The sequence below is a fragment of the Aulonocara stuartgranti genome, assembly GCF_965226115.1.
Source record: "Aulonocara stuartgranti genome assembly, chromosome: 15".
NCBI lineage: Eukaryota > Metazoa > Chordata > Actinopteri > Cichliformes > Cichlidae > Aulonocara > Aulonocara stuartgranti.
In genome coordinates, this window is record NC_138951.1 from 18,282,616 (window position 1) to 18,308,702 (window position 26,087).

Genomic DNA, 26,087 nt, shown 5'->3' on the forward strand with positions numbered 1-26,087 from the left:
ACTCCTCTGCAGGCTTCACGAAGCCTTCTGTCAACACTATGTTGGCAGGTCTGCTGCTGTATTGGCATGCGTTTCACTCTGCTGTTGCATTGGTAAGTAATCATGGCATCTGAACACGCTTCACAAACATTCATAGCCTGTGCTATTGAAATGCAGTCGCTGTGTTTATCAGCCTTTTGAAATTTGGAATCATTGTCCTTAATGTGGTTTAAAAAGCCTACTATGAACCTGCGAGCTGAAACACTTCCAATGAATTGGAATCTGGAACTTCTTTTGTTTTTAATATTTTTAATATTTATAAGGATTATAAGTCCCTGCGCTGTTGTTGCAATGGGTCTGTGACTCTGAGCTATGGATTCTGTATAGTAGGCAGAGGCAACACTTTCCAGTACTGACTTTCCAACTTTCCTGTGAGGGCAGATTACCATTGTTCTCTGTTTCCTTGTGTAATGTCATCCACAATATCCACAATTACAAAATGTACCACACTAGCCAAAATGCTTTTAACATTGCAATTTAAAAGCTACTTGAAAGTATTTGTGCTGTCATTGCTTTTTAGTACCGGTAATTGCATCATTAACTGTACTGGGAAACCAAGCCTTCCTTGGAACCAGCAAGAATTAAAAGAGGAAGTAAGCTAGCTGTTCATGAAAGGGAAGAGTTGCTCATTTCTATCATCCTTCCGCCAATCTTCTTCCGCTTCAGTTTCGCCGAAGGGGCGGGAACTGTGCTAGCTGTTAGGATGAGAGGCGGGATACACCCTAGACAGGTTGCCAGTGTGCCACAAGGCTGATAAAGACAACCATCACTCTTACTTTCACACCTATGGGCAATTTAGAATTGCTAATTAAGCCGACCCCAATGTATGTCTTGGGCTGGGAGACAGTCAGAGTATCCAGAGAGAACCCATGCAAACACAGGGAGAGTATGCAAACTTCAAAGGCTTTAGCTGGTGGATTTGAATCCTCTTGCTGTGATGTAACAATGCTAACCACTGCACCACCCTGCTGCCCTAACTTCTATTAAAAATATACATTCTGTCTTCCACCATAGCAAGAAGATTCTACCACAGTGAACAGACTGAAGGTTTATTTATTATTTATCGCTTTTCAAGAACAAAATTCACAAAGTGCTTTACAATACAGAATAAGATGCAATCAGATAGTTTTTTTCACTCAAGCTTTGTTTATGTAAGCCGTGCCATGCCTTTAAGACTAATGGGCTTTTTCTATACAAACTTTGCTTATATTAAGCTTTTTTAATTGTTGTCAAAGTTCAGAAGATTATTAAGATTTAAAGAGGTGACTGTGCTGTTAAAATGCATTCCTGTAAGACCAACAAATGTAGAGAGATATTGTGATAAAAAAGGAAAGTTAACGCTTACAGGCAGTTTAAACATGGGATATTGCAGCTGTTGCATGCTTTACTTTGCTGTTCTAGCTTGTTGTGCACTTCCCAGGTTTTATGACCTGTCACATGCAGCATGACCTGCAGGGCTGGAGATCTCAAGAAGTACCTCTGTGAAGCATCAAAGCTGCAGAGCAAGAATTACCAGATGGTACTGAGGGAGATTGCTTTAACAGTTTTTTAATTTTTTTTTAAAGAAGCGAGTTCCCCAAGAAAACCTCTGCGATCCCTTTGTTTTATCTTTTACCTTCTTCTACTCTTCTTCAATCCAGTGAAGTGTTTTGTTTTTGGGTTGGGGTCTGAGAAATGACATTTACTGTGTTGAAGAAGACGGCAGAGAGTGAGGTAGACCTCAAGTTCCAATATAAATGGTTATGGCGCTGCGTTGACATGACAGTGAGCAAGCAGTAATCAATGCCCCAACCATTTACAGGATAGTCAGTGATTGTGTTGTGTGCCTGTGGTGACTGTTACCACCCACTGTGTTCACCCCACATCAAAATTTAGCCCAAGAATACTCCTGAACACATCCCTGCTGCGATGTTGCACGTTATCAGTATTGAATCGGTTACCAACTGAACACAAAAAATAATGTTTGCATGAGTAGACAGATTTAACCGCTCAAGCAGGACACAAACAAACAGTTGCTTTCATTTTTGGAATTTAAAATCAGAGGGTAGTTTGTAACCGCCATTATAAGCAGCTTCTAAGTAAAACCTAGAGTGCGTTCTCTATTATTAGACTAGACTGAAATAAGCACTGACAACATCATATGCTGCTAGTCAAGTGTTATAAATACAAAACATTTACGAGAATTGATTGCTCTTCCTCACTCTGTGGGCACAACAAGACTCACTTTGGCCTGTTTTTTTTTTTTTCCATCATATGCGAACGCCATATGCTGTTATTCATCACTTTTTAGCCCTTCTGTGTAGCAAACAGCAAACATGTTTTTTGTTCAGACCCATTTCTGTGAAACAGGTGAAATTTCCAAGCAGCGCAAAGCAAAATTATCCCACCCAAGTCACTGCTGCTTCATATTTCTGTGAGTTATATTATACTATTGCATTTTTATGGCCTGTTTGCATTAAGATCTCATTCAGATGTAATATTGATGGGAGCCTGCTGCAGGTGGAAAAACAAGACAAGCTTATGTTTTATTCAGCAGACAACCTGTGCCGTCTGGATGTTGACACTCAGCAGCACCTTGTATGCATAGTCGAGAGAAGAAGAATCTAAACAGCCGTTTATCATGTATATGCCCAGGATTGTTTGGGATTGTGTAAAAATCAGCCGTGGTGAGCAACCTATTTGTCTTGCTAACAATGAGTAAATCCAATAGACCAATATTTAATTATGTCTGAATGTTCTAAATGCTATGTGTGATAGTCGCATGAGTGCATCAGGGATGCAGAACTGACAACTGGCTGTTAATCTTAGCTAGGATTAAAGTGTACCTTCCCCGTCTGCCTCGCAAGTTAGAGAGCGAAACATGAGTTTCATTTAATCAGCGAGCAGCATCCCGATGTGAAGACGCTGCTCATCCAGAGAAGAAATCCCTCTTGAAATTCCACATCGTTGCACAGAAGCCATAGAGCTTAAAATGCTGTCCTACGGCTACGGTACTCTGATGGGATGAAAATATGAGGCTTTTTTTTCCCTGGTGTGAACGAAGGGTTTAATGATGAGAACCTTTGAGGCCAACAAGTACCTGCTTCCTGGTTGAATTTGCATGTTCTGATGATGAGTGCGAGGAGCTGCATGGCCCTGATGAAACCCCTTCAGTGCTGCAATCGGCCAATCTCTGATAGGCTTCTCTCCCAAGTGTCATGTTGGCTGCTTGATGTTTAACTGCACATTCAAATTATGAGCCTTCACTTGCTTGCTTTGAGTAATTTGCTTTGATAGATTGGGTTGTGTCAGTGGCTTTGATTGCACGCAATGCATTTTGTAAAGCTGCTTCAGCTTAACAAGCTCCATTTTCTTGTGCCATTCAGAAAACATGATGGATTTGTGCTGCCCTTCTTGGCCCAGGACGCTATCACTGTATCTCAGGAGTTTTACTTCCTGGTGAAAATAACGCTTAAAGAGAAATCATGTTGCATTTAAAAATGTTAATGCAAGAAGCTGCGATAAGAGCTTAGTTAGCTGCCAGTTATAGGTGTTACATCTTAAAAGTTGCCACTTCACTGCACATTAGCAACACTAGCTTTCATTCGAAGCCTTGTTTCTGATCATCTGCTGTGAATCACAGTTAGTTTGTAGATTGTACTCAGATTTCTGCACATCAACACATATCAACAGATTCTGGTGGAAAGACTTTTGGTATTTGAAACTTTCTGGTTTCTACTTGTAGACCACTCATAGTGTGAGCTGTATTAACCAATCCTTTTTTAATTGCATGTCTAAAATAAGGACTGGATTTGGTGAAAATCAATCAGGCGATGATTTGTAAACAATCACTGTCAGACAGAACAGGAAGTCTCAGTACGGGTGTCGGCTGGCTATACCAGCACCAAAATTGGCTGTTGCCTTTGTAATCGTTTAATTGTTCTCAGCTTTTTAACATAGTGGAGACAAAATCTTTCAAAGCATATGTATGATTTATTCTTTTTTAATTTATAGTAATGTCACCACGCTGAAAATATTTGCTTTTAATACTTAAAGAAAAGGTCAAGGCCGACTCATCATTTCTGTGATATCATTTCAGATTGTAGTCTATTCCTAAACTGTAGACTTAAAAGGAGAGCAGTCGTCTCTACAGTTGCATGGTACCTTGACTAACTGGTATCTTTCAAAAACCAGTGGAAGCATTAATAATAGCACTAATCTTTGATGTGTCATCCACTTGTCATGCTTCCTCTTCCACAACTGAGCCACCCATAATCTGACAGCATCTTGAGCTGAATGACTGAATGTGTTTGTGATTTCCTCTAGTAGTGGTCCATTAGCTTGAGCACCAGTTTGAAAATCGAATTCAAGGTCGTGATGGTGGAGGGGGGGACTATCCCAGCTTTTGAACAGACCCATTAGAGGTAAAAGATTTGACCATCAGAGTCGCACAATATCTGCTCTTCAGCTCCGTGTAATGTTTTCGTTGACACAAAAGAGTTGGAGAGTTGGCGTTGATGAAAAACCAGGGTGCAGCTTTATCTCCGTAGCTCTGAGCTCTTTTGTCATAACTGGAGCATAGCCATCGGGCTGATTTGCTTTTGTTGTTATCCGTTGCTCAGGGCGACCTTGGAAACAACGTGTAGTACCACCCTACCTCGTGTGTGGGTCTGCAAAACACCATCATGTTTATTCCAAATCCTGATGAGCATGTTTAATGTTGCATGCCCACCATAACTGACGGCGTCATACAAAGATTTGTTCGCTGCAGGGGCCGACCAGTGAGTGAGAGCTTTGGTGAAAGTCCAGTGCTTACAGTTGCATAACAGCACAGCCTGTTGCACAGGACATTAACCTTAGGAACTCTTTACTAGATGACCTGCTTGCTTGAGTGGAAATATTTGCTTGACCTGTTGACCCAGATAGTATTGCTGAGTCCTACTGCAGATGGTGCATTATTGATTATTGAGTGTACTGGACAAAAAAGGAGTAAAGCTACCTTCATCTCATGATATCTGTTTTTCAGCTTGCAGATAACTTAACACTGACATGCAAATCGGTAGCTGATAACAGCATGAATAACAGCCGTGCCAATCACTAATAACCACTGAGCTGTATCCATGTCTTTCCCAGAGCAACAGCAGACAAAGTTGGTGTTAAAGATCCCCAATGGGCAGTTTAGTTGTAGCCAAATAACATCTTAATGAGATTTATTCAGATAAGGGTCAATATTGGGGGTGGCGGGTGGATTTAGAACTGGTGGCTTGAATGGCTTTGATCAATTATCAGACAATGAGTTTTCAATCAGTTGATTTTTGAGTTGAAATTGTGACATTAGGTTACCAAACTGGTCGTGAGATTCTAATAAACATTGTTAAAATCTGTTTCACAAAGAAAATTTAAAAAAGGTTGGGGTTAAGGCATTTCTAAAAAGGTAAAGGAATGGATGGATGGGACCACATATTTGTAGCCAGATTCCAAAATGTGGTCAAAAACAGAAGAGGGAGGCTGTTACAGCAGTGAATTAACATCCTTGGTTGGGTAATGGATGTAAAAGATATTTCTGCCTGTACTATGCAACTGCATTATTAGAGCTTATGATATTCTAAGAATGGTGTGTATTTACTTGTACTTGCAGAACCCAAAGAAAGCTAGTTGTGCTCCACTCCTGAACCACACTATAACACGTACACCTCTCTTTTATCATCAGACATAGCTGTGGTGGAGATGACAGATGCCTTCCGCCAGCCTTCGCTCTTCTACCACCTGGGAGTGAGAGAAAGCTTCAGCATGGCCAACAACATCATCTTGTACTGCGACACTAACTCTGATGCTCTCCAGTCTCTGCAGGTAAGCCGCCATCATGAACAGAAGCCAATATATGCTGATATATTTGTGCCTCAGAGCAGCTCAGGCTTCTTTGTTAAAAATACTCTCAGCACAGGCAGCATCACAGCTGAAAATCTAAAAATTTTATACCCTAAAAGTCAATTTCGACAATCCTTCCAAAAACCCAGTTAGCGGCCTTCTTGTTCGGTTGTTTTGAGAAATGAGATTGTGCCCTCAAACACCGTGTTGGTCTGAGTGTAGGATTTTATTCAAGGGTAGAAAATTTTGGGTAACTTTTCCAATTTTATAATAAAAACCTTGCATTTTTTATTTATTTTTAAATAGATTACTTATTTAACATTGACATTGTTAATGCAGAAAGACAGTGAGAAAGACAGGGGCAACACAAGGTGCCCAACTATCCTGCAGAATGAAGCACAGGTCCAACCAAGACATGGCGCTCATGCCAGTGACCGTTAATAGGGTATAAACACTAATGTTGTTCCTACAGTTAGCTCTGCTGCTAATTACCTCCAACAAGGAGGTTATGTTTTCGGTAGCATTTGTGTGAGTGCATGCTTGTGAGCGTGCTCAAGAAGTTTGGAATTAATTCTATTAGAACTTTGTAGGGGTGTAGAGAGGGGTCACGTTAACAATCCATTAAAATTTGGCTTACATCCACCAAGGTCTTCGAGGTCAACCTAATGATTTATTGCTCTAAAATTAAAAAGACCTTATAACTTTGGAAACTATGATACTTACAAGTGTGGTGGGTATTGCGGACACAATGCACACTTTTACACACATCACAAATTGCTGAAGATGTAGATGTGTATTACTCTGGTCATCGTGCAAAAAAGTTCATACTGCTTAAAGTCCATTTACAAAGAAAAAAAAATGACTGTATACAATATACTGTACAATTTCCATACAAAATGCCCAAAGGACGAGCTGGCCTGGAGGAGGTTGAACTGCTTCTTGTTATAAACTTGAAGTAATGGAACCAAGTGTTGATTAAAATTGCTCAAAAAATGTTGTTTGTTTGTTTTTGTGGTCTTGTTTATGATTTTTAGAAAGCCACATTGCTGCTGAGGTTTAGAGATTTATTTTTTAATATTTTTATGAGCGCCACAAAGCAACAGCAAATTCCTCAGCAACAATTTAGATAATTAAATACACTGGAAGTTTTACACTGGAAAGTGCTTGCAGGTAACAATAAAGTGCATACTACTCAATCCCTACTAGCAATATGTATTGACCAAAGCTGTGTTTATTTACCATAAATGTCAGACTACTTCAGCATGTAACAATGGTGTGAGTCTTGTAGTTTCTGTACTGCAGACAAAGGCATGGTTCAAACCGTCTGAGGCCCACGCAGAACACATTTTAAAATCGCCTGCTGTAGGCAACTTGCAGCAGAAGAACACTGACGCTTTTCTTTTAGTTAGTCTAGTGGGAGGAGTATTGTGGTGACAAGGGTCATGAGCCAGAAAACAAACTGTAGAGTCGACCCATAATGCACAGCCTGCACAGTCAGGGGAGGCGTGTCTTAAAATAAACACAACATAAAAAGCTGACATTCACAGCTGTATTATGTCTGCTTTTTATGGCAAGAAAATTGTTTCAAATGACGTTCTTTCCTGCTCCTGGTGGTATCTGGGAGGGGTTTTTTGTTCTGTGGTCTGCCATGGTGCCCACCCGTCTAGCTGGCTGTGGGTTAACTTGTTCTCACCATGCTTTGAAAGAATTCACTTAGGCAGTTTCCTCAGATCTCTATCAGGCCACCAAATTGTTTTAAAGGCAGCTTTTTTTATACTCAGTTTTTTTCTTTAAACAATGGCGATCATGAAAAAAAAATCCTAAAAAAAATCTACAGGGAGTGCAGAATTATTAGGCAAGTTGTATCTTTGAGGAATAATTTTATTATTGAACAACAACCATGTTCTCAATGAACCCAAAAAACTCATTAATATCAAAGCTGAATGTTTTTGGAAGTAGTTTTTAGTTTGTTTTTAGTTTGAGCTATTTTAGGGGGATATCTGTGTGTGCAGGTGACTATTACTGTGCATAATTATTAGGCAACTTAACAAAAAACAAATATATACCCATTTCAATTATTTATTTTTACCAGTGAAACCAATATAACATCTCCACATTCACAAATATACATTTCTGACATTCAAAAACAAAACAAAAACAAATCAGCGACCAATATAGCCACCTTTCTTTGCAAGGACACTCAAAAGCCTGCCATCCATGGATTCTGTCAGTGTTTTGATCTGTTCACCATCAACATTGCGTGCAGCAGCAACCACAGCCTCCCAGACACTGTTCAGAGAGGTGTACTGTTTTCCCTCCTTGTAAATCTCACATTTGATGATGGACCACAGGTTCTCAATGGGGTTCAGATCAGGTGAACAAGGTGGCCATGTCATTAGTTTTTCTTCTTTTATACCCTTTCTTGCCAGCCACGCTGTGGAGTACTTGGACACGTGTGATGGAGCATTGTCCTGCATGAAAATCATGTTTTTCTTGAAGGATGCAGACTTCTTCCTGTACCACTGCTTGAAGAAGGTGTCTTCCAGAAACTGGCAGTAGGACTGGGAGTTGAGCTTGACTCCATCCTCAACCCGAAAAGGCCCCACAAGCTCATCTTTGATGATACCAGCCCAAACCAGTACTCCACCTCCACCTTGCTGGCGTCTGAGTCGGACTGGAGCTCTCTGCCCTTTACCAATCCAGCCACGGGCCCATCCATCTGGCCCATCAAGACTCACTCTCATTTCATCAGTCCATAAAACCTTAGAAAAACCAGTCTTGAGATATTTCTTGGCCCAGTCTTGACGTTTCAGCTTGTGTGTCTTGTTCAGTGGTGGTCGTCTTTCAGCCTTTCTTACCTTGGCCATGTCTCTGAGTATTGCACACCTTGTGCTTTTGGGCACTCCAGTGATGTTGCAGCTCTGAAATATGGCCAAACTGGTGGCAAGTGGCATCTTGGCAGCTGCACGCTTGACTTTTCTCAGTTCATGGGCAGTTATTTTGCGCCTTGGTTTTTCCACACGCTTCTTGCGACCCTGTTGACTATTTTGAATGAAACGCTTGATTGTTCGATGATCACGCTTCAGAAGCTTTGCAATTTTGAGACTGCTGCATCCCTCTGCAAGATATCTCACTATTTTTGACTTTTCTGAGCCTGTCAAGTCCTTCTTTTGACCCATTTTGCCAAAGGAAAGGACGTTGCCTAATAATTATGCACACCTGATATAGGGTGTTGATGTCATTAGACCACACCCCTTCTCATTACAGAGATGCACATCACCTAATATGCTTAATTGGTAGTAGGCTTTTGAGCCTATACAGCTTGGAGTAAGACAACATTTGCCTAATAATTCTGCACTCCCTGTATATATACTAAGTCTCAGTGTACACTTGTTGATTATGCTTCCTTTCACTGCCATATACTTCTCCATGTACAAACAAGTAATTGTTTCATCTAAAGTCATCCTATAGGTCATCACGGTTTACTAGAAATATTAATCAGCTGTTGGGAAATCAACAAATATCCACAAATACAAGTCGTCCTCACAAAGTGTTTGTAGCTCAGGTATGGTGTACTGAATTGAAGTGTCATTCAGTAACATCGTATCTAACTTAAATTGCCTCGGAGAAAATGCTAATGATGAATTTCTAAATGGATTTCTCTCTTTTCTTCTTTCAGGAGATAATTTGCCAGAAGAACACTGTAAGTACACGAGGCATTTCTTTCTTTTCCCGTTGCCTTTCACACATTACTCACTCATTGCTCACACATTACACACATTGTGTAGTGCAAAGAATATGCTTTTTACAGCGCGCAGGGAGCACAGTGTCCTGTTGCCTTATGTCTCTCTTTTCGCTATTGTAAAGGCTTTCTTTTGCACAGCCCACTTTTGTTTCGAAGCTGTGATAAATATTTGATTTCATGTAAAATGAAAACATCTTCCCTTCCACTTTCAAGATGTACGTCTCAGACAACAGCTGCTTTGAGAGTTACAGTGACTGCAGTGCCACAATCTGCATAAAAAGGCACAAGCATTTTGAGAATTTGACTTGCAAAAAGTGCAGTATTCAAATAAGGTGCTGCCTTAAAGCTAAGGAAATCCTGTCCTTTGCATATCATACTGTAGTTCCTAAAATTAGTAGATCAATATAGAGTCACCCACTGTACCATATGTTTTAAGTAAAGCCTTTTTAGCAGACATGCAAAGATTGTTGTTTTTGTTTTTGAAGTTTCTCTGCAGACCCATGAGCCTTGTTACAATGTATTAATATGTACAACTTTTCTTGTCTTATCAACCACTGAATGTGCTTTCGCAGCACAGATAAGCTGCAAAATCTCTTATTTCAGAGACCAAAGGTAAAGAATGTTTGTCATCTTAAAAATGATGAACTGATTCGGATTGACTTACATTTCTAAATTGCGCGCTAATTGTGTCAATAACACAGATGCGGTCGGTAGTCCATGTTCAGCAGTCAGATAAAAGGCTCTCCTAAGTGGCTTTCACAGTGAAAGGAGAGCTACATGAAATGTACTGTTCTCTGACACTGACTCGTACCAAGAGGAGAGCTGATTATCACTCACAGTATGAGAGTGTGAGCTTACTGATCTCCCTTATGTGTACTTACTGTCTTTGTTCTTTCTCTTTCCTGCTTGTATTAATGCACTTAAATGCACTCTGCACCAGTGCACAGGCTCTTAACTAGCCATCTGTGCAGGTAAAAGTGCATTTAAATTGCAATACTGGACTTTTTGATCATTCTTTCCCTTCAATTTAATGTTATTACAGATGTTTTTTCCCCCTGCAAACACCATAATTAATAGCAATTTTATGTCTTCCTTATTCTCTTTCATTCCCAAAAAGTTCCAGACTTTCAGCCAAGACTTTGTTAACATATCCACATGGCATTTCTTTCTATGATATAAGGAATATAATGATCTAAGCAAACACTCAGCATTGCCACCTTGGAACTGCAGTGAACTAATGATTCAAACGCAAGTATTTAAATAACCAGGGCTGCATGTGAAACATAACAAACCGTTCCTTTCAACTTGTTTATCCATTCTTTGTTTATCTGATGAACCGGGTTTATTCAACATGTTGCTAATAATAAGCTGTTTGTTAATCTAGTGAAACCGAAGGCTCACAAACGAACCGAGTGAGGTTCCATGTGCTGTACCTTCCTGATTCTTCTGTATGACAATCATGAACTTGTTAGCTACGGCTATCACAGCATCAGATTTTTGCTTCATTTTTTTATTTTTGAAAGAATTCAAAGAAAAAGAATAATTACACATCCATTCATCCATCTATTTTCCTCCACCAAACCAGTTTAGGGTCACATGGCCTGGAGCCTAATCTGGCTGTCAGGGGTGGACAGCTCACCAGTGTATTGCAGGGCTGATACTGAGAGACAGACAGCCATTCACACTCTGATTCACACATACAAGCAGTTTAGGATTAAGTCCAAAGCATGTCTTTGGACGGCGATAGAAAGCCAGAGTACCTAGGGAGAACCCCACAGACACAGAGAGAACATGCGTCACCGAGCTGCCCAGTGACCTCATTATAGAGCGCCGTTATCATTTACTTAAAGTCTTAGAAGCTATCTGATGAAACGCCAGTAGCCCCTCTGTTTTTAGTCTTCTCAATTGCCCGAGGGAAGTATCACGGTTTTTACCTGCTGTATTCGCCCCTTTGTTTATCTGCTACTCTTTAACCCAGTAGTTATCTGGTGTTGTGTACAGTGTAAAAAGAACTTTGACTGGAAACAGCTGCTTGTTAAGCCGAAAAACAATACAGTGGTGAGAGCGAATGGAAGCATTGTAACAGTAACACTCACCTGGAGTTAGCAGAAGCAGTTCAAATTTCCCTAAACCCAAGAAGATCTTTGGTTTAAGGTCCTGATTGCATATATTGTTATTGTTTAGGAAGCAGAAGGTTGATCTTCCCTCTGTAGTGCTGCAAATACATTTCTTTTTTTTTGTGACTGCTTTAAAATACACTCTGCAGCTGCAGATATGTCTGATTATTCTCATCAGAGAAAAGCATGTGCTCCTACTTGTCTGTAACTGTGTGTGTAGCTCACTACCATTATAACTGAAATCCAGGTAATTAGCTTCATTGTGTATGTTCAATTAAAATAAAAATGGTAAATGGCCTGTATTTATATAGCGCTTTACTAGTCCCTAAGGACCCCAAAGCGCTTTACATATCCAGTCATCCACCCATTCACACACTGGTGATGGCAAGCTACATTGTAGCCACAGCCACCCTGGGGCGCACTGACAGAGGCGAGGCTGCCGGACACTGGCGCCACCGGCCACCACCAGTAGGCAATGGATGAAGTGTCTTGCCCAAGGATACAATGACCGAGATTGTCGGAGCCGGGGCTCGAACCGGCAACCTTCCGATTACAAGACGAATGCCCAACTCTTGAGCCACGATCGCCCCATGACTGTAATTACATACACAAATGTCCCTCTGTGTCACTACACTTTCATTTACTTTCCCCACTTATTTCTATCTGCATTTGCTGCCCATAGGAGCATAGGCGTGTGTGTCGATTACCCTGTTTCGACTCAGTTTTTAACTGTATCTCTGGCTATTGGATCAGAGTGGGACAGCCCATTTACAACTTCGCCAGAAATCTTAGCATCATCAAGATTTGGTTGAAAAGTGAAACGTGAAAAGATGTTCTGTCAGGTCGTTGAAAGCTTACAAACGACCTGCAAACAGAAACTTCTTCTTATGAGGCAGCAGTGCTAACCACAGCACCACGGTGACCTGCCAGAATCTGGGAACAGTGGTTTCAACTTTCTGGAAGCTCACACAAACAAATGTTTGCATCATTGCAACCATTTCCCATCTAAATTAAATATCAATATAATTTTTAAAGACATTGATTTGAATTTTTGAAACAATTCTTACTTTTAATGTCTGCTTAACATTAAGACATTATTCAGACTGAAAGTGCATTGATTGTTGGTTAAATTAGGTAGTACTTGGTTCACATTGCAATGGGATTTGACTAGACTGACCAGATGGCTGGTTTTAACCCACAAAACAACATCCATGGAGACTGTTGACTGGAGTGAATGGTTGTTTACACATGTGTCTCCAAGATATTCTCCTATATTCATGTTCAGTTATTGATGATCATTTACAACAAAGGTTAAAAGCTAGGTCTGTTGCCAGCAAGGCTCCATATTTTTTAGCAAAATGCTTCATGAGCTGCAGGCAAGAATGGACACCGTGACATGTTATCTTTTGTCCTGCTTAGGAATAGTTCAGGACAAATTATGATTTACATTTAAAAGCATACAGAGACCAAATGTGCCCCGCAACACCTCAGGAGCAATGCAGGTTGTGTTTAGTGCTTTAGTCCACTTGTCCAAAACACATTTTAAAGGAGTGTAAACAGGCTCTGTGAAGGTGAGTGAGTAGGCTGCTCGAGAACATTGATGCTGAAAGTGAAGATGAGCAGATGGATCTTTGGCAAGACTGACTAAACAGATGACTCACTCTGTAAATACCTGGCTTATTCTTTGGATTCATCAGCCAGAGTTGTCACATGTGTATCAGCTCGGAAACCTGCTACCTGTAAAGAACTACTGGAGGTTAGCTTCAAATAACCCGCAGCTGCTGCCGCACTGAAATATGCATCAGCGTGTGAAAACAAATCTGTCATGTGAGCCCCATGACAGCATGAATCGCACAAAGAAGCTAAATATAGCATCAGCATTTTGCAACCTGTCTGGTTACACGTAAAAGAAATAGGGGTCACAGTCTTTTTTTTGTTTTGAAAGGCGCACACTGCCGCTGCAGTTACTGGTGATGTCATGAACCACAGTTGTACAGGAGGAAGTAGTTATCTTCGGTTGGCTTTCATTGCTTCAATGCCACATGTTCCTCTTACTTCCTTTTTTTTGGCACTGAAAGCAGCAGCAGCAGTGTATTTTCGAGGTTGCTGAAAAACCGAAAGCATGATAGATTATTAAAGTCATCAGGATGCAGCTGGGTTGCAGCCCAACCGCCTTCAGATGCTCGTGTTGTTTCACCACATATCTCACACTCTGAGAATAGCTCTTCTTGACAGGACTTGTGCTGTTTCTTGAGGATATTAATTGTGGATTTCCTGCCTCTTTCTCGCTCTTTCTCTCTCCTCTGTCTGTAGACACCGCACGCATGTGTTTCGTCTTTGTTTATTCAGCAGTGGTGGGCCGCCGCGACAGAAACATCAAGAATGCGGTGTAAATAATGTCAAGTTAAAAAAGCAAATACAGATACACAATAACGGCTGTCGAGTATTAAAGCTAAGTGAATAAAGAAAAAGGCCTTAAATGCTACTAGTGCGGCCAAACCTGAAACAGACTTGAAACACAATTACTCCATAATGGCACAGCTGGAGCAAAGAACAGTGTAGAGCTTTGCAGCAGGTGAGCAGGGAGACTTCAGCTGCTGCTGCTGCTCGATTTTTCTTGTGCACTAGGCTGCTTGAGCGAGTGACATTTGAAAATGAGGTGCTGTAAGTGTTTGTGGTTATAAGACAGCACCTCCTAATGAAGCTGTTGCATATCTCACCTTCCTCTGCTGCCTGTTTAGACTATTTCACTGAAGACAGTGCTACATAAACACTATTGTGTGAATAGGGAGATCGGAGATTAAGGTTCATGTAATTACCCGAAACCATTTCAAATAGGGGAAATTACTGCAGACTTCCCCCCCAGGCAATCTGCTTCCTCCCTATACAATGTAATGTTTCATTGCACAGGTCACTGAAATCATCCGGAAGTTGAGTTTATTGAACAATTTCGATACGTTAGTTTTTAAATGAAGCTATATATTCAGATAGATAGTAAATGAGGTTTACTATCTTTTTTGTACACTTTAGTAAAGCTAAGGTTTGAGACTTTAGCACCCAGCTCCTATTTTGCATAAATGCGACAAAACGGATAGAAAGAACAAAGTTGAAGATGGTTTTATTGTTTATTATTTATTATTACAGTTTATGCAAAGATGTTATAATAAACATTAAAAATCTGATGCTGTATCTACACATAGTTTAGTATAAATTTAACATTATAGTCTGTAAATGTTACAAATATAGTTGCATACATATAGTTTCATATAATGGCAGCACAGTGGTTAGCATTGTTGCCTCACAGCAAGAAGGTTTTGGGTTGAATCCAGGGTCTACCCCTACCTCCTTCTCCATGGCATCTGGGATAAGCTCAAGCATCCCCCGTTCCCATGACCCTGAATTGGATAAGGAGAAGAAAATGGATTGATTTATAGTTTCATATATTGTCATAAAGCTACTAAGCCTAACTTATCGAAATAGATGTTTGTTTGCAGAAATTTTACCTTGAGTGCTCACATCAGTCTTTTAAATTGGTGAAAAGTAAATTAAAAGTAAATTATAGATATAATTTAAAAGACTACTGAGTATGGTTTATGATTTAAAAAAAAAAAAACAATACACATATTTTGGGCAAATATTACAATTTCATACAAAAAGAAATTTCACAGATGTTTAAATGTGCTGATATCTGATATCCAGAACTTTGTTTCCTCTCTTAACAGACATGCTCAGCTAACTACACCTTCATCCCGTACATGGTGACACCTCAGAATAAGGTGTACTGCTGTGAGGGCAGCCTGATGAAGGGCCTGACCGAGCTGATGCAGCCCAGCTTCGAGATGCTGCTGGGTCCCATCTGCATGCCTCTGCTGGACCGCTTCATCCAGCTCCTCAAAGTGTCGCAAGCCAACTCCCAGTAAGTATATTTTGCTTATTTATATCCGCTTTATATCTGACAGCTGTAATAGAAATATAAACTGTATTAAGTGAAATTAAACTTCCTATTGAGGCAATCCAGAAATTTCAGCAATAATAGCGTACAAGCGGGGATGCTAAACAATAGAAACACCCGGGTTATGACGTCAGTAATGCTCTACAAAGGACTAATGATAAAAGCTAGATTTTCCTGCACAGCAAACACAGAAATACTGTGATAGCTGTGTTAGGCCTAGTTAAGACATTGCTTATGACCTAAAAATGCAGCTTCTGAAAGTACTGCACTGGTGCCGACTGGGACAAGTTTGCTACTCCTTTGGTGCAAACTCAGGTGCAAACAAGCGTGCAATAGCCGATTTGTTTGCACCTGAGTTTGCAAAATCGACTGCCTGTCATTTTGAAATATTGTTGGGGGGTTTTTGTGTGTCAGTGCATGACTGTGGTGCAGCAGTGGTGTGGTAGGGGGCAATAACCTGTTTTGTTTTTTGTTTTTTCATTATTTATGAGCCGTAAAAACGAGCACCACAAAGATAAAACTCTTGTTCCAGAAAGGTTGCACCAGCCATGGTGGATTCTCATAAAATATATGTCCAAAAATATAACATGACATAAAATAGTATCAGTACTTTTACAAAGATTTGACACGCGTTTTGACTTTTGAACAGACTCTTTGGTCCATAGTTTTCTATGCATGCTTGCTTTAACCCTTAACGAATGAGTCTGTTTTCCATGGAATATAAATCTTCTGCTACATGTCCAGCCGCTGAGCTGTCCTTGGAGGATTACGTTTTAGCCAGTTTCTTGTTATGACCTTTTTACATGTACTGGTCAAAACTTTGAACACATATATTCCCTCGCTTCGTATCATGCCACTGGGCATTTATACAGATTTTATTATGCTGAAATGGGTAACATATACTATATTAATTTACATATTTGGCACCGTCGGTTCTTCATGAAAAGATTCTCGATGTCTCTTCCAGGTCTCTCAACTACACCACATTTATGCAGTATAAACAATAATTACATCATTAAAACAAGTTTTAGAGGAAAATGCAGGTGAAATTGCAGTGTCAGTACTAACAGCCTGCTTATTTGCACAATATGGCAGATATTGTGGCAGATTTTACACAGAATTGTTACAGAGTAATTTGTCTGTTGTTACAGTATACAGAAATTAATCTATAATTTGCAAATTGGACAGTAGTTTAATCTAAGATTAACAACAAGAGCTTTGCTAGAAGTGACATTAACAGCATGCTGTGTGGAATAACAATCTGAAGTTAGCTGTTAGGACATGTTTCATCAGAGTGTGCACAGTTTTTCAGCTAGGCTAAATGCAATACAGCAAATATAGTTTCTGCTTTAGCTTTAGCTATTTCTGTATTTACTTTGCTTCCTGTAACAATTTTCCTTTTTGTTTTTGTAAAAATTCAAAGTTTCTGTTTTGTAAACTCTACACATTGAAACAGAAGAGATTTGAACCTTAATGCATTTTGGCTTTGCTGAGACAAATAGTCTTAGTGAACGTATTGAGAGCTTTATATTTAGGTTGTCTAGTGTTACTAAATGAAGGACATACTGACAGTACAGCAATGGGTTTGAGAAAAAGGAAGCAAAAGAGAAAGAAAATCTATTTAAAGCTCCTGACAAGATGATCCTCTGAAAGCACTGTAAGATCACTATTGTTTATCACAGAGTCATATTATGCATGGGAAATGCCCACAATATGACTCTGTGATATGTTTTCATAATGGTAAGCAGTGCCCAAATGATTGCTTCATTACATAAATTACATTATACTGCATGCAACTTAAGGTGAACATTCACAAATAGGAAGGAGCTGTTGTAGCATTACCATTTTTAGCATTTTAACATTATGTTTATATTTGAGCAGCTCTGTTAGAAGTTTTTCAACACACCAGGCATTTATTTTATTATCCCACTCATCCTATTTTTACTTGTTCTAATTGTTTTTGTGCGTGGATCCTTCAGCCTTACTTACGTGGTAATTTACATTTTGAAACCAGAGAAGAAGAAAAAAACACATTTGTTTGGCTCAGTTGCTGGGGTAATATTTTAGGCCTTCTTGCCAATAGGCGATACAGCAGCCAGTCATTTCTAGTCCATCTCCAGGAATAGTGACTCAGGTTTTACAGGCAGAAAAGAAAATCATGTAGATTGATGAAGGCTGTGTCTCCTGGAGATAGGCATAAAGGAAAGTATGAAGATCCTACAGTTGTAATTCAGTGTTTGCACTATATTGTTTTTGGTGTATATTGAAGTCGAGACCATGTTTTGAAGTCTCAAGAAGACAGATAAGCTTACTGAATTACAAGAGCCGTCTCACATGAAGCAAATATATGTATTTATGTCTTTAAAATTGCTCCTTCCAGCAAGGACACACCCAACTGATCATCTGCAGCAGATCATAATATGCGAATACATGATTTGTTATTCATATTTTATGAAAAACAACCTAAACAGGAAAATATTAGCCGGCCTGTTCATATTAAACACATTTACTATTTAATAACAGAGCTTGTATTGGGTTATTATTTATGCTTTAATCACTCCCTGCAAGCAGGGTTGACCCCCAGGATTGGCTCGGGGTTATGGCAGCAAATCCTTGTCACTGCATGGGTCTTTTCAAAATTGTGTATATATACACAATTTTGAATACACATAATCACATAATTAAGCCTTATAAGGCTTAATTATGTGAATAGAGAGTGTAGACTGTGTCATTATTTGGCATTTAGGTCTTAATATTATCATTTTAAGCTAGAGTACACTACGTTCAGCATACAAGAGGCTGGGGAGTGACAATAATCTGCATCAGTCTTTTGAGTTTTAATGCCAGTACACATGGTTTTTCCACAATCAAAATGAGACGATTATGAGAAGGTTATCCTTTGCAAACTGCTGATTAAACAGCCAAAGAAATTCAGCATTAAAAAAGACACAATTTGCAACTGGAAAATACTAATTAACTGAATTTAGATGGTCCAAATTCACAGGATTTCTGAAGGTTTTCAGTTTTGCGGTTTTAAAGGTGAAAATCTAAAAGATCCTACAGACAGGCTTTTGCTAACCCATATGGAAAAGGTAAATATAAATCTTATAAAGTTTGTATCTGTCTTGTGTGAAACTTGTATGAAAAGCATACAAGAGTGAAAACATATATAAGATCCTTTGAAAAATTCTATAAATGAAACTTGTATGTTTTGGATACTTATTAAAACAATATATGAAAGTAATGAGAAAGTGGCCACTTTCATGAGTAAATCATTTAAGCCTTATATGATTCACTATATGAAGTAGGCCACATCTTATGCAAGTCTTTTACACGTTTTTACTATTTCGTTTCCATATGGGAAGCACCTGAACCGCCTCACGTATTTTAATATTCTTTTGCTCATCCCTTAGTGTTTTTTCAAGAACAACTAAGAGCTTAAGAATATGGTTGCTGGTAGTAATTCTGCTTTAAGCTAATTAACTGTCTTAATTGTCTGCTCTGCTTTTAAATCCATCAAACTAATATCTGAAGTTATCAGGTTTATTGGTCCCTTCATCTGTCAGTGAATAATTTATGACTTATATGAGATGAAAATAGCTCGTGTCTCACTGGGGAATGATCTGAAATTATGCAAAACAGTGTGAGAATGCAGGGAAAGAAGTAAGTCCAATTGTGTTAGAGTTGAAGGAGCAGATCCTAAAGTATGCAAAACATTTTTTTGCTAAATTTTTGTATTGCTATTTGTCGATCATATACATGCAAGCCAATCTTCTCCTTCTATAAATGCATGTTTGTTTGTATTCGTGTCTTCCAGCCAGTATTTCCGTGAGACGATTCTGAATGAGATCCGTAGAGCCCGGGAGCTTTACACTGGCTTGGAACTGGCTGCAGAGCTGAGCCGAATCCAGCAGCGGCTGGACAACGTGGAGTGCCTTTCAGTTGATGTCGTCATCAATTTGCTGCTTACGTACAGGGACATCCAGGTACATCTGTCGGGTGTGGACTTCCTGAACACCGACATATTGCTGTCATTTGTCAAATTATGTGTATTGCCTTTGGGTATTTCAACCAGAGGGGCTGTGGTTCAGTGGTCCTTGTTTATCATGTACTGGGTCTTGGTGCACCCCCCCTCCCTTTTTGTTCCATGTCTGAAATGAGTTATTTCAGCTTCTCCTCCTTTAGGCCACTTTTATTCTCATTGGCTGCCCCTCATAAACACACAGTGCAAGCCAAAGCTGTGTGCCTGAGATAAGGACTTCAGTTATCTTTAATCTGAACATCCATCTGTGCTACAACATCAAAAATCATAAAAAAAAAATATTCATGATAGGCCGATTTTGATAAGGCAGCAGTCTTAAAAATAAACTTTGGCTATGTATTTGTTTAGTTTCAGTTAAATGATTTATTATTCTATGTAACAATCTCAAAAATACTGAAAAATACCCGTCACATTTCCTGGACAGGTTCCTAGGAAAGTTGATGTCTTGTTTTCTTTGGAACAAACATTCAAAAGTACAAAATGTTCAGTTCAGCCAGAACCAGTATAGTCACGAGAAGGTTGTTATTTTCAATTTGCCGTAATCTTTGCTGGCATGGCTCTGTTTTGGGACTTCCCTTCATCGTGCATACTTGGAATGCAAAGGGCAAGGAGAGCAACAGCAAGACTTCCAGCACACAGCAGAGCAGAGCAGGTGTCAGTGACAACAATCCCTAACACTGATTAGGCAGGAAACAGCATGAAATGAGAGGCTGTGGTGGAGATGGCTCACACTGCTGCTTGTCGAAACTGTAACTGTGGGCGGGCTAAACAGCTTAAATGGCACGCCCTATATGAGATTAGAGAATTGCATATTGCAAAATGTACAGCTGAACCATCAGCTGATTTTCCTTGGCAGCGTCTAAGCATGACCTCATGGCAGTGAATACTAAGCTAGATTTTTCAACTACAATAAACTGGAAAAAATGAGCAAATGCCTACAGATAACAATTAACTTCAATTGACTTTTTAATGTATTGATTTATTAATTGCTACTACATTTTCTGATAACCAATTTCCTAAAATTTGTGATTGTAATTATGTTATAAAATTACCAAAAATGGGAACAAATAGTTACTATTTAATACTAACAAAACAAAAACTCAACGTGGTAATTTCACCACGCCTTTACTTTGAAAAGGGCATGCCAAAAAGTTTCTCCATAAACGTTCAGGCATTTAGCTAATCACCCACAACTTTATCAAGTTTAAACCAGCTGTCAACTCCGATGCACTGAATGTGCGTGCTGATGTCCCTGACCTTGAAAAAGAAACTACTGTACACATCTGCTGTACAAATTTAAGCAAGGTTACTGAATCAGCTTCAATCTATCTCCACCATCCCTTTACCAGTGCCACTTTCTCAAAGCGGGGCCATTTGCAGACTGCCTGTAGAGTGCTCTAGGCGAAGCGTTTGGTCTGTTCGTCTTAAACGCTCTGCTCTTTCTCCTCTTTAGTCTCCGCATTGCCATGGCTTTCTCTGTCCAGATCGTCCCACTCACCATAGGCAGTGCACAGTCTAATGAATCATTAATTAGAACAATAAGCATTGAGGATGTGCTGAATTATTCAAAGTGCTTTGGCTTTGGTGACTACAAGAAACAAAAATGTGATGAAGAGGCAGCTCAATTATTGAAGTGCTTTTTGTGATACACAGACAGTTGAGTCTCAGAAATAATAAATAAAAGGACATCAGAAACTCTCCCTTGAGGATCAAAGCAGCAAGTAAATACACTGATGAGTCAGAGTGTGTGTTTGGAGGGCACTGGAACCGAGGTACATGGGCACTAGTCCCACAGTGCTCAGCAGTGACCGGTGGTGTTCCTACAAGATCGTATTTACCTTGCTCCTTACACTGACTTTGGTGCACTTAATGTTATCTTCTGTGACTTCTGAAAGCCTTTCTGCCAGGTAGCGCTGAAGGCAAATGTCTTCCTCCTTTCTTTTTCTTTTCCTTAACTTGCAAAGCTGTGACATCACAAGAGTGTCATTGATGTCAGATACACCAGTGACAGGAGGAACAGCTCAATAGCCGATCTTTTCTTACCTTCTAGGATTATGAGTCCATCGTGAAGCTGGTAGAGACTCTGGAGAAGCTTCCGACCTTTGACCCCATGGCTCATCCACATGTGAAGTTCCACTACGCGTTTGCTCTGAATCGGTAAGGCAACAAGCATACGTGTCATAGAGATCCACAGTGTAAACCTGTACCACCAACCTGCATAGAATAGAATAGAATAAAATTCAATTTTATTGTCATTGCACATGTCACAGGTACAAGGCAACGAAATGCAGATGCATCCATCCAGAAGTGCTTTAGCCATGATATAGATATATTACAAATATATATTAGCAATAATATAGATATGTAAGTATATTACAGAAATGGGTCTATTATGGTATGTTATAATGTACACGGTATGAAGGTACGTTATGAATATGCTATAACTATAAGTATGTACAGACTATGAACAGGATATAAATATGAAATAAAAAACTATACAGAAATATGAGATATGCAGGTTATAAACAGTTGTAGAATTAAAATTTATTGTATTGTACAGAATGATTATTTACACAGAGCTATACAGTAGTGCAGTTAAGATAAGCGAGATATGTGGATAATTTCTACAGAGGCTATATAAAGTGTTAGTGGTTGTGGGTGGTTGTTCAGTCCATGTTATTATTGTGTGTATGAGGGTACAGTTGTCCAGTGTGTGTTTGTGTGTAGGTGGTTGTGGGTGTTTGTATCTCCAGTCCATGTGTCTAATGTGAGTCAGATGTCAGGAGGCAGAGTTCAGGAGTCTGACAGCTGTGGGGAAGAAGCTGTTCCGGTACCTGGTGGTCTTAGTCCGGAGGCTCCTGTGGCGCCTCCCAGAGGGCAGGAGGGTGAAGAGTCCATGTGATGGGTGACTGGGGTCTTTGGTGATTTTCCCAGCCCTTTTCAGACACCACTTCCTGTAGATGTCCTTTATGGCAGGAAGTGGTGCTCCGGCGATGTGTTGGGCAGTTTTCACAACCCTCTGCAACGCCTTCCGGTCCGAGGCAGAGCAGTTCCCGTACCAGACTGTTATACAGTTGGTCAGGATGCTCTCGATGGTGCAGCGATAGAAGTTCACCAGGATGTCTGAGGACAGGTGGTTCTTCCTCAGAGTCCTCAAGAAGAAGAGGCTCTGGTGAGCCTTCTTGACCAGCTTGGAGCAGTTGGTCGTCCAGATGAGATCCTCGGAGATGTGGACTCCCAGGAACTTGAAGCTGCTCACACGCTCCACAGCCGTCCCCTTAATGTGGATGGGTGGATGTGGGTCAGCATTCCTCCTGTAGTCCACGATGAGCTCCTTGGTCTTCTCGGTGTTAAGCAGCAGGTTGTTTGTGTCGCACCACTCAGCCAGACGATCCACCTCCTCCCTGTAGGCGGCCTCATCGTTGTCACTGATGAGGCCAATCACCGTGGTGTTGTTGTTGTTGTCCAGGTGTGAGAGGACAGAGTGCAGTGCGATGGAGACTGCATCCTCTGTGCTCCTGTTCTGACGGTATGCAAATTGGTGGGGGTCCAGGGTGGGGGGGAGACAGGATTTGAAGTGTGCTAGGACCAGTCGCTCTAAGCACTTTGTGACGATGGGGGTGAGGGCTACTGGGCGGTAGTCATTGAGGCAAGATGGGTTGGAGTTTTTGGGTATCGGAACGATGGAGGTGGATTTGAAGCAGGCCGGTACCACAGCGTGGGCCAAGGACAGGTTGAATATGTCTGTCAGCACTCCTGCAAGCTCCCCAGAACACGCTCTGAGAACACGCCCGGGGATGCCATCAGGACCTGCAGCCTTGTGGACATTAATCCTGCTCAGCACCGCTCCTACATCGGTGGGGGAGAGAGTCAGAGGTTGGTGGTCTGGCGTCATGTCTGCTTTGGTTGTAGTTGTTGGGTTCCCTCGCTCAAAATGAGCATAAAAGTTGTTGAGCTGGTTGAGGAAGGAGACATCAGAGGATACAGGGGAGGGTTTGGTGGTCCAGTAGTCTGTAATGGTCTGGAGTCCTTGCCACATGCGTCGGGGGTTGGAGTTGGAGAAGTGTTCTTTAGCCATAGTCGCAAGGCTAAAACAGGTTTTCTGAAAGTCCACTGAGCCAAAGCTGACCCCACAGAAACCTTTCCTGCAGAAACCCTGCAGCATGCACACATTTTCAGTTTGACAGATAAAAACTTTAATGAAAAATGTTACAGTAGGAGCTTTTTAGTGTGTGTTTTTGTTTTTTGCGACCCTTGACATTTGAGTAATGTGTCTTCTCCACAGTGTCGCTGGTATTGTGTTCACCTTTTAAATCTGTCACTGTGGGGAAAAGTAGTCCTGGGGACACTTACCGTAGCAGGAGCTAACACTGTATATTCAGCATATCCCTGTTTTCTGTACTCGTGTTGCTATGTTTGCCTGTTCTGTTGGATATAAACCTTAAAAGCTTTTCTGCCTGTCATCCCTCTCGCTCACTGCATCACATAATTTGGCAGTTTGATAGGGTCACAACTGTGTAAGATATGGACATGAAACTTTCGTTACGCAGTTCACATGAGAATGATGGTCAGGCTCCAACAGACTGTGGTGTGACCCACGAGTACTGAATAAGGGACATCAAATAGAGGGAAGGCGCTGGCCTTTATATATTTCAAGTTATTTATTTATCAGTCTTTGACTTTCTCCCACCTCATGAAATCTTTGGTGAGATGCTTCACACAGATGTTGTCATAGAGATGGGCAATTTTGCCACGCTGAAAGGCTTTCATTTAAATTACATAAAACTAGATGCTTTATTGATGCATGAAGAGTAAACTAAGATATCACTAAGTTATCAGAATGTGAAACTAAAGAATATTTAACCGTATCAAAAAGATTTTGTTAAATTTTGAAGAGAAGCAATGACATACACTTAAACACACCTGCTTTTTCTTTAAGTACCTTTCACAAAACACACCCAGGTTTCCTGGAATAAAAACTTTTAAACACAGTGAAGCAAATGCACTCTTTTCCTTTGTCCTAGTCTTTTCTCTAAGTATCATAAGGGCTGCCACAGAGTATTTTTCATGGTGTTCAGGGTTTTCTTTAAATATATTCTAGCGGTTTCATTTATCTTGCGTTAGCAGAGCAGTATTGAAATCCTAAATGTATGTCTCTAAGCAGCTGTGACATTATCGGTGCGCGTCTAGCTACAGTACTCGTCTCAGGAAGAGACAGATGTACAAAACAGGAGGTTTTGGCTGCTTGTTTCTCACCAGCTGCTTTTCTTGTAAACTTCCTGCGGTTTTCATGGCCTCAAACAGCAATAAAGCATGCTGTTCTTTAATTTGGCAGCAAATGGAAAATGTTTCTGTAGGGTGCCAAGATGCCCGTGTGTTCGCTGTTAGTAGCTGCTCCATTCCCACTATATGATATTGCATTTGCGAGCTCGAGGCGGCATACCGAGACATTTTGTCAGACCAATTCACTGAATGAGCGGTAATGATGGAAAACTCTGTGTCTTTGGTGAGGTTGAGTTGTATCCTCCAGTGTTAGAGCAGGTCGACATGAGCAGAGGGTAGGAGGGCATTTATGTCAGTTCACCTATTCAGCAAGTAAACCATTGCATAAATACAATAGCTGTTCCAGGAGATTGTTATGCCACAGGTGGTGTAACTGTGTTGTTGTCTGATTTGTTCTTGTTGGTGGGAGGGAGAAATAGATTTTGAGTGCACTAAAGGTGGTAAATAGGTCATATCTTCTTTTTGAGACTTTTGGAGCCAGTAATTATATTTTTAACTTTACTGTACTTTATTTTACTGTATGCATTTAGTAGCAACTTTAAAGACAAATAAATAGAAAAAAACGAATAAATTACCATGTATTATTATAAAACTGACCTGCCAAACAGTATAAAAAGCACCACATATCCCCACATACAAGCTGCAACATGCAGCTTGTATGTTTATGCAATTGGAATCCAATGATATGATACGCATTATTTTAAAATGCACCAAGTTGCATAATGAGTATTTTTAATTTGGATACTTTAATATTCAAATTACTTTTTTTTTTTTGGGAGGGGGGGGGACCACTGAATAACTGCTAATAAAGTAATATCAAATGTGGTAATGACATAGGGATTCTGCTACACAGCTCACAGGTAAAATATAGGTAAGATACACTGTAAAAGAAAATACAAATATACCCAAAAAAGCAAAAAACAACAGGGACTCTAAATTCAAACAGGGAGGCAGGGAAAATGAGGGAAAGATTCACAAATACCATGACTAAAAAAAAAGGACGGGACTATTTATACACATCAGAGAAACAGAAACAGCAGAGTGGACAAGACACAGGTGTAG

At 40.2% G+C, this 26,087-nt stretch overlaps 1 protein-coding gene across 2 annotated transcripts in view; it reads left to right on the plus strand.

Moving 5' to 3' along the window:
- Window positions 1-26,087, plus strand: part of map3k5 (mitogen-activated protein kinase kinase kinase 5) — an 88,335-nt gene that overhangs the window by 17,348 nt on the left and 44,900 nt on the right. For both annotated transcript variants that reach the window (XM_082504909.1, XM_082504910.1), the window contains exons 2-6: window positions 5,729-5,868; window positions 9,566-9,589; window positions 15,471-15,664; window positions 19,518-19,686; window positions 21,793-21,899. In XM_082504909.1, coding sequence (XP_082361035.1) covers window positions 5,729-5,868; window positions 9,566-9,589; window positions 15,471-15,664; window positions 19,518-19,686; window positions 21,793-21,899 — 634 coding nt within the window. The remainder of the gene's footprint in view (window positions 1-5,728; window positions 5,869-9,565; window positions 9,590-15,470; window positions 15,665-19,517; window positions 19,687-21,792; window positions 21,900-26,087) is intronic.